The sequence below is a fragment of the Juglans regia genome, chromosome 4 (assembly GCF_001411555.2).
Source record: "Juglans regia cultivar Chandler chromosome 4, Walnut 2.0, whole genome shotgun sequence".
In the NCBI taxonomy this organism is placed as follows: Eukaryota; Viridiplantae; Streptophyta; class Magnoliopsida; order Fagales; family Juglandaceae; genus Juglans; species Juglans regia.
In genome coordinates, this window is record NC_049904.1 from 33,025,497 (window position 1) to 33,035,815 (window position 10,319).

At 33.7% G+C, this 10,319-nt stretch overlaps 1 protein-coding gene across 1 annotated transcript; it reads left to right on the plus strand.

The window, feature by feature from the left end:
* The first annotated feature begins 495 nt into the window (after nt 1-495).
* On the plus strand, nt 496-9,989 carry LOC109013590 (MDIS1-interacting receptor like kinase 2-like). Its single transcript, XM_035689303.1, has 5 exons — nt 496-969; nt 1,057-1,371; nt 8,266-8,770; nt 8,915-9,558; nt 9,646-9,989. Exons 1-5 carry the CDS (start codon nt 522-524, stop codon nt 9,987-9,989), a joined length of 2,256 nt encoding a protein of 751 aa, XP_035545196.1. The 5' UTR covers nt 496-521.
* The last annotated feature ends 330 nt before the right edge of the window (nt 9,990-10,319 follow it).

The window sequence follows — 10,319 nt, forward strand, 5'->3', positions numbered from 1 at the left end:
AAAGCTTGGAGGTGCTCAATCTCTCTCACAATCATCTTTCTGGCATTATTCCGACTACCTTTGAAGAAATGCATGGCTTGTTGCATGTTGATGTATCCTTCAATGAGTTACACGGCCTCATTCCCAACAACAACGCATTTTTAGATGCTCCCTTGGAAGCCTTGCAAGATAACAAGGGATTGTGCGGTAACATTAAAGTGTTGCCCCCATGCAAACATAAATCAAAAAAGGGCCACATGAAAGCCGTGTTCGAAATTATTTTCCTTGTTTCGGGATCACTTTTGGTTTTGTTTGTTTTCTTCCTAGTTCTTCTAATTTTGCAAAGAAGAAAGAAATATCGATATCCCCATTTAGAACAAAGCGACAAGCATGAAAGAGGATCTCTTTTTGTGTCAAGCAACTTCGATGGAAGAGAAATGTATGAAGAGGTCATAAGAGCAACCGAAGCGTTTAATGACATATATTGCATAGGGAAGGGAGGATATGGAACAACATATCAAGCAAAGTTGTCATCAGGTGAAATGGTAGCTGTGAAGAAACTCCACCAACTACTTGACAATGAGAAAAGATCCCAAAAGGCATTCTTAAATGAGATAAAGGCATTAACAGAAATACGACATCGAAATATTGTCAAACTTCATGGCTTCTGTTTGCATGCTCGACATTCATTTTTGGTTTATGAATATCTAGAAATGGGTAGTTTGGCAAGAATGTTGGAGATTGAAGAATATGCTAAAGAATTTGACTGGAGTAAGAGATTGAATGTTGTCAAAGGTGTGGCTTATGCCTTGTCTTACATGCACCATGATTGCTCACCACCAATAATTCATCGGGATATCAAAAGTAACAATATCTTGTTGGATTCTCAGTGTGAGGCCCATGTTTCAGATTTTGGTACTGCTAAGATTTTGGACCTAAATTCATCCAATTGGACTTCCCTTGCAGGCACATATGGATATATAGCACCAGGTAATATATGTCATTGTCATTTTGTTATGAGATGACATTAAAGGCGTGCATAAGTGTTGAATTTTGTTTCTTTTTTTTTCTTGGCAGAACTTGCTTATACAATGAAGGTAACTGAGAAATGTGATGTATATAGCTTTGGTGTGTTGTCATTAGAAGTGATAATGGGAAAGTATCCGGGTGATTTCATTTCCTCAGTTAAGTCATCTGATCCATCAGTTGAGATGGGCATTCAACTGAAAGATGTGTTGGACCAACGCCTTCCATTTCCAACGCCCCATGTTAAGGCCGAGCTCATAAGAGTTGCAGAGATTGCTACTGAATGCTTAAATTACATTCCAAAATCCAGGCCGACTATGCACATGATTTCTAAAGTGTTAGCAGCGGCCCAAGCCCCAAACTGCAGTCTCCAGCTAGAGCCATCTTTTGAATGAAGTTGTACCAAGAAAGTCATGTTCATGAAGACTTTCTTTTCTCGTTCAATATTTTGTGTGTTAGTTCAATAAGCTAGTAATTATATTTTGTGTGCTTGTTCAATATTTTCTTTTTTCTTAGTAAGCATATTTTGGGGTGTTGTTTTTCCTACCAAGAATTGTAATTTCAATCGATTTTAATATCTCAAGCTAATCTTTTGGAGTGTCGTTTTTAAGTGACATGTTGTGTACTGAAGTATTCCATCGAAAAGATTATTAAAATAATAATAAAAAGGATGAAATTCGCCCAACAATTTGTGCTTGTTGCCAAAGCCAAAATGGCCAATTTTGGACAGAGAAGACTTTTTCTATGTGTCGGGCTGTAACCTTGTATCCAAATTCAAATAAGGGTACTCGAACTTTAAAATAAGAGCTCAAACAAGTCAAGTCGAGCTTATACAAACTTTGCTCACGAATCTAAACCGAGTCAAACCAAACTTATACGAGTAATATTCAAATTTCGAGTCAATATTAGTGTTTACAAATATCTCATTTATTAAATTAACTGAATTCAAACCGAGTATATATCAACCAAGTTCCAATTGTTCATGGGCTTCTCTATTCATTTGTAGCTCTAGATCACAGTGCTTGTGCTAATCGCCTGATCCCTTAAAAAATATGGGCATCCTCAGATGGCAGATAGCTAGATGTTTTTTTTCATTTTTTTTTTTAAACGAGGTTAAACCATTAATTCTAAAATAAAAATATAAGGATGGTTAAAGGATACCTTTACTCATCCAACTCCCACAGCACATGACACCCAACCTACCGCACCCCATCTTTTTCATCACATCTATTAGCTTCTTTTTAAATTTTCCGAAAACCCCACATCAGTATCACACACTAGCTTTTGCATTCATCCCTGATTTTCAACCCTTTTCATCAAAATAGACCGATGGTAAGAGCTGAGAAAAAAAGAAATTTGAAAAAATAAAGAAGGGTGTCAGTCCCAAGACCCTTTATTTATAAAACGTATATACTATAAGATTATAAATATTATTTTTCTTAATATTTAGACCCAATTCCTTTCAAAAAATCAAAATTAAAAAAGAGACCCAATTAGCTTGACTGAGAGATTCTACGATCTAAAAATCTGCATGCGTCGTTTTACGGATTTATGATTTGCTTCTCATAAATATATATATATATATTTAAACTTTTAAGACTATATTTAAATGTTGAATTGAGATGATAAAATATTGTTAGAATATTATTTTTTAATATTATTATTATTTTAAAATTTAAAAAATTAAATTATTAATTATATTTTATATTTAAATTTAAAAAAATTATAAAAATAATTTAAGATGAAATTAACTTTCGAACGAAATCTAAAAGCGTGATAATTCTCTTCGGTTTGGGTCAACTTTACGAGGCCGAAAGTCATGAAAAAGAGTACTTGGCTACCATCCGTCGATCTCACAGAGACTTGTAAACAAAAATATCCACGCGGAAGAAGGGCAGGGCAATGCATGGATTATTGCCCACGTGTCGCGTAATGTGCATGGTGAATCGAGGCCATCACCAACTATTTGTGAGTTGTCTACAGTTGTTGCATGCATCGTACACGTGGGGACGAAGCGACCGTTCGATAACTGGCTTGACCCAATGGGGCTGGACCTAAGCCTGACTGCCTGTCTAACTCTCTCGTCGGCAAATCCTTGTCACGTGGTTTTTACGAGTATTGCTATTAAATCTATACACCACATATCATAATTTTTTTTATTTTTTTTATTTTTTTTAAATTTTTTTTTTAGTTTTATTATTCTTAAAATAATTGAATTATTCTACTCATTATTCATACACCACATATTTGATAAGAGAATAAAATTAAAAAAATTATAAAAAGGATGATGTGTGGTGTATAAGGTTTAGAAATATAATTTTTCTTCCTTAGGTGCGGCACAGCCCTCTCCCTCCTTTTAGCCCTTGTTTGCTTCAGATAAAATGATATGAAATTAATTGAAATAAAATGTATAAATTAAATAAAATATTATTAAAAATATATATATATTTTTTATTATTTTAATATTTTAAAAAAAATGAATTGTATATTTTATTTTATATAAAAATTTAAAAAAATTATAATTATTAGATAAAAAATTTTATAAAATTGAACTAATCTTTAGTAAGTGTTTAGTGAGGGAGAGGTGGTCTGTGTAGACATTTCTCTTCTATTCAAGCATTCTAGTTATTTCTTTGGAAATATTATTCAGTTTTCTAATGCCCATTTAAAATATTTATTTTAGAATAATTCCTGCTTGAGTAATTCTGTAATTCCTGTTTTAAAAGTTATAAAAAATAATGATATTTTTATAACTGTTCTACTATTAATTTATATGATAGTGGCACTTCATTAAGATTTTTGTATTGCTTTTAAATTTAAATTTGTATAATTTCTCCAATTTGAAAAAATAAAAAATAAAAAACGATCTGAACAACTATCTAGCCATGTTTAATTATATTATATATTGAGAAAAGATATTTATAATTGTAAATTATATAACCATCGTGTAATCGCCTTAAAAAAATAATTATGGCTCAAAATGGATAAATCTACTGAATAACGGATCAAAAGTTGCAAGTTAAAGAGGAAATACACGCACGAGTTCGCAGATACTCCAAAACATTTTGGTTCTCTGTTGGAAGGGAAATCTAAGATAAAAACAGAGCCTTATGTTACGTACAGACATGATGCAGGGCCTCGGAAAGCAAACAAATTCCATGGCTTGCATAACATTGGACTAGTTGATTAGAGCACTCTTATTGGATTAGTTAAAATTAAAAGATAGTTTTGATGAATGTAAGAAAAATTTAACTTTTAACTATTTCATTCACATAAATCTTCATATTGGAATAATTATTTTTTCATTACATAATAATAAAATAATATGAGATGAATTTGATTTTAATTATTCACATAAAATCTCAACATTAGATTATACATTTATTCATTATATAGAAATGAATAATTAATAATTTCAAAAATATTTAATTTTTTTAATTATTAATTTATTTAATTTTATCATATTTTATTATTCTACTTATTATATGTTAATTAATAATCATGTTCTTATTAAATTAATATATCACTAAGTCAAATTAATATATTAATTATGATAAAATATGTGATAGAAAGAAAATGAGAGAGAAATAATTAATAAAATATGTATTTGATGTATGTACAGTAACCTTCAAATTTGGAAAAACTTTTAAAAGTCACTGTAGTTAAATTCTAAATATTTAGAATTTGACTAATCTAATATGAACATATTTTACTTTTTAATAGTTAAATAATCATTAAATTTAACTTTTAACTAATCCAATGAGAGTACTCTTAAGAGGCCAAACGTCAATCACGCAAAGAACTTAATACTGTTAAAGATCATTAATTTCAAAAGCTCACCGAGATTACGACTCTTCATAATTTTCTCCCAAATTTCGAAACCTAGCAGCTCTGCCCAAAGGTATACAAAGCCATTCTGCAATCTCAGAAAATCTGGGATAGGTAGCAGCAAAGGTCTTCTTTTATTACATTTGTTGTCATTCATTTTATCATATTTATTAGATATAAACTAACTGCGTTGATGATGAGGCTTTTCTTATCTTATTCAACAGATAAGATTTTCTGTGTTGCTGCCGAATTATGTATTGAGCAATATAAATAATATTCCTTCCTTTTCACTAAACAAAGAATGAGTAATCCCTCCTGGTAGTTGACATATGTCGGCATGCTATGGAGTATCAAGATTTTTTATAATGAGGCCTGCAATGCAGAACTGTAAGCTTGACTCGATTGCATAAAGTCCGACGAAAACTAAAAATAAAATAACGGAAAGCGATTGACAAGATGCAGGTGGTGTTATAAATAACATCATTAACTAATAGACGCTTACACGTACACACAAGATAAAAAGAATGGTAGCATCAACCTTCAAGAAAGTATACTGCTCTGTCGCAGAAGCTACTGCTCTTCTCAAATGGAAAAATACCCTTACAAACCAAACCCAATCTCGCCTTCATTCATGGACTTATCTTCCCAATGTTTCTGCGAATTCAAACTACAGTACAGATCCCTGCACTTGGTTGGCTATTTCCCGCAACCCTGCTGGAAGTGTTGTCAGAATGAACCTTACTAACTTCGGCTTACAAGGTTCACTTCATGGATTTCCTTTTTGTATTTTCCAAATCTTACATATCTTGATCTCTCTGTGAACGCTTTAATTCAAAACATTTCGCATCAAAGCATGCATATCTTAGATTTTAATATTTCAACCCAATCTTTTAAAAAAAATATATATATCTCAACACAATTGTTTTGAGTGTCGTTTAAAGTAGAATGTTGTGTACTTCCAAGTGTTCCATCGAAAAGATAGGCCCAACAGCTTGTGGTTGCTGCCAAAGCCAAAGTGGCCATGTTTTTGGATAGAGAAGACTTTTTCTTGACACTCACTTTTATGTATGTGTCATATTCGATTCTCCTGGAGTATTTAACATATAAAATATTTAATTAAATATATAAAATATAAAATTAGATTTGAACTCAATATCACTTCTACTCTAATATCATGTGAATTAATTATCATTTTTTTTTAAATTTATTTTTTTAGAAGAAGCGGTGTTTCACAGACTCAAAAGATTCAAGAAGAAGACTTTGATGACAATTAAGTGATAGACGTCGATGGTCAACAAATAAAGCCATAAACGGTAGCAAAGAACGTCGATGGTCAACAAATAAAGTCATTAACGATGGCAAGACGTAATCATGAGAATCTAAAGACTTTTCAAATTTGAGTCACTATTATATATAGAAGTAGAAGTCTAGAACCAGCACATAGGCCGGCAGAGTGAGTAATATATTCGCTAATAAAGACCATTGCTTAATTTTATAACGAATAACGAGTGAGATTTAAAATACTTTAATTTCAAGCTTGACTCTGTTGCATAAAATCCTATAAAAAATAGAACAAGGGAAAGAGATTTTTTGGGGGATAGTTTTTGGACAGAGAAGACCTTTTCTATGTGTCCGGCTGTAACCTTCGGGTTTACGTTTCAAAACATTGATTATCAGTTTCACAAGTCATATAATATATTTTAGTTTTTGACGTTGATGACTTGATTCATCGAAGGCCTTCGATCGTTACCTCTTTGACAGTCCAACGGTGAAACTAAGGACTCCCCTTAATTACTAATTTAGAGAAAAAGAAATAATATATAAAAAATAAACTAAGCTGTAATTAACCTTATTATGTAAGCTTGACTCAGTTGCATAAACTCCAACGAAAAATAAAAATAGAACAACGGAAAGCGATTGACAGGCTACAGGTGGTTGTTATAAATAACACCGTCAACTAATAGACACTACGTACACACAAGATGAAAAGAATGGCAGCATCAACCTTCAAGAAAGTATGCACCCTACTCTCTTTTTTCTTGTTCATTCATCATGTGGTTTTATTATCAAATGCTGCATCTGTTGCAGAAGCTACTGCTCTTCTCAAATGGAAAAATACCCTTTCAAACGAAACCCAATCTCGCCTTCATTCATGGACTTCTCTTCCCAATGCTTCTGCAAATTCAAACCATAGTACAGATCCCTGCACTTGGTTTGGTATTTCATGCAACCCTACTGGAAGTGTTGTCAGAATGAGCCTTACTAGCTCTGGCTTACAAGGTACACTTCATGGATTTTCTTTCTTGTCTTTTCCAAATCTTGCATATCTTGATCTCTCTGTGAACACTTTATTTCAGAACATTCCATATCAAATTGGCTACCTATCTAAACTCATCTATCTTGATTTTTCCTCTAACCTATTCTCTGGAAAAATCCCATCGGAAATAGGTCGCCTAAATTCTCTAGCTAAGCTTGGTCTATATCAAAATCGTTTAGAAGGTCTCATTCCTACTTCTTTAGGAAATTTGAAAAATCTTACATTTCTTAATCTTTGGAAAAATAAACTTTCTGGCACAATTCCTGAAGAAATAGGTCACCTAAATTCTCTAACCCACCTTTATCTTCCCCAAAACAATTTTGAAGGTCTCATCCCTACTTCTTTAGAAAATTTGAGAAATCTTACCCATCTGTATCTTTGGGGAAATAAACTTTATGGCTCCATTCCTAAAGAGATAGGTCGCCTATATTCTCTAGTCGAGCTTGATCTTTCTCAAAACTATTTAGAAGGTCTCATTCCTACTTCTTTAGGAAATTTGAGAAATCTTACATTTCTAAATCTTTATAAAAATAAACTTTCTGGCTTCATTCCTGAAGAAATAGGCCGCCTAAATTCTCTAACCCGTCTTGCGCTAGCCGAAAACCAACTCCAAGGTCCAATTCCCCGTTCGTTTGCTAATTTGAGCAATTTACAAGCCTTGCATCTTCGTAATAACCGACTTTCCGGTCCCATCCCACAAGGAGTCGGAGGTTCCATGAACATGGCAAATTTGCAACTTAGCGAAAACCAATTTACCGGCTCCTTGCCCGAAAGTATTTGTCATGGTGGTTCACTTCAGAATTTTTCAATATCCAACAATGGTTTCAGAGGTCAAGTTCCCCAAAGCCTAAAAAATTGCACGAGCTTAGAGATAGTCTTCATGAATGGAAACCAACTCACTGGAGATATATCTCAAGTCTTTGGTTCCTATCCAAACTTGATCATCATAGACCTAAGCCACAATAATTTTTATGGCAAAATCTCAAGTAATTGGGGACAGAGTCTAAAATTAGGGACTCTAAAAATGAGTGGGAACAACATTAGTGGTAGCATACCACCCGAGATTGGAAACTGGATTCAATTACATGTGCTTGATTTTTCTTTAAATCATTTAGTTGGGTTAATTCCAAAGGACCTTGGAAAGTTGACTTCTCTGGAGAAGTTGTGGTTGAATGGAAATCATCTCTCTGGTGCTATACCTGTAGAATTCGAGTCATTGACCAATCTCGAATTTCTAGACATATCCTCGAACAAATTGTGCATGTCACTTCCTCGTAATCTTGGGATCGGCTTCTCAAAATTGAACTACTTGAATTTAAGCCATAACAATTTCAGTGAAGAACTTCCTATCTTGCTTATGAGCTTATTTCATCTCTCCAAACTAGATTTAAGCTATAACTCTTTGACTGGAGAGATACCGTCAGAAAGCAGCAAAATGCAAAGCTTGGAGGTGCTCAATCTCTCTCACAATCATCTTTCTGGCATTATTCCAACTACCTTTGAAGAAATGCATGGCTTGTTGCATGTTGATGTATCCTTCAATGAGTTACACGGCCTCATTCCCAACAACAACGCATTTTTAGATGCTCCCTTGGAAGCCTTGCAAGATAACAAGGGATTGTGCGGTAACAATAAAGTGCTGCCCCCATGCAAACATAAATCAGAAAAGGGCCACATGAAAGCCGTGTTCGAAATTATTTTCTTTGTTTCGGGATCACTTTTGGTTTTGTTTGTTTTCTTCATAGTTCTTCTAATTTTGCAAAGAAGAAAGAAACATCGATATCCCCATTTAGAACAAGGCGACAAGCATGAAAGAGGATCTCTTTTTGTGTCAAGCAATTTCGATGGAAGAGAAATGTATGAAGAGGTCATAAGAGCAACCGAAACGTTTAATGACATATATTGCATTGGGAAAGGAGGATATGGAACAACATATCAAGCAAAGTTGTCATCAGGTGAAATGGTAGCTGTGAAGAAACTCCACCAACTACTTGACAATGAGAAAAGATCCCAAAAGGCATTCTTAAATGAGATAAAGGCATTAACAGAAATACGACATCGAAATATTGTCAAACTTCATGGCTTCTGTTCGCATGCTCGACATTCATTTTTGGTTTATGAATATCTAGAAATGGGTAGTTTGGCAAGAATGTTGGAGATTGAAGAATATGCTAAAGAATTTGACTGGAGTAAGAGATTGAATGTTGTCAAAGGTGTGGCTTATGCCTTGTCTTACATGCACCACGATTGCTCACCACCAATAATTCATCGGGATATCAAAAGTAACAATATCTTGTTGGATTCTCAGTGTGAGGCCCATGTTTCAGATTTTGGTACTGCTAAGATTTTGGACCTAAATTCATCCAATTGGACTTCCCTTGCAGGCACATATGGATATATAGCACCAGGTAATATATGTCATTGTCATTTTGTTCTGAGATGACATTAAAGGCGTGCATAAGTGTTGAATTTTGTTCCTTTTTTTTTCTTGGCAGAACTTGCTTATACAATGGAGGTAACTGAGAAATGTGATGTATATAGCTTTGGTGTGTTGTCATTAGAAGTGATAATGGGAAAGTATCCAGGTGATTTCATCTCCTCAGTTAAGTCATCTGATCCATCAGTTGAGATGGGCATTCAACTGAAAGATGTGTTGGACCAACGCCTTCCATTTCCAATGCCCCATGTTAAGGCCGAGCTCATAAGAGTTGTAGAGATTGCTACTGAATGCTTAAATTACATTCCAAAATCCAGGCCGACTATGCACATGATTTCTAAAGTGTTAGCAGCGGCCCAAGCCCCAAACTGCAGTCTCCAGCTAGAGCCATCTTTTGAATGAAGTTGTACCAAGAAAGTCATGTTCATGAAGACTTTCTTTTCTCGTTCAATATTTTGTGTGTTGGTTCAATAAGCTAGTAATTATATTTTGTGTGCTTGTTCAATATTTTCTTTTTTCCTAGTAAGCATATTTTGGGGTGTTGTTTTTCCTACCAAGAATTGTAATTTCAATCGATTTTAATATCTCAAGCTAATCTTTTGGAATGTCTTTTTTAAGTGACATGTTGTGTACTGAAGTATTCCATCGAAAAGATTATTAAAATAATAAAAAAAAGGATGAAATTCACCCAACAATTTGTGCTTGTTGCCAAAGCCAAAATGGCCAAATTTT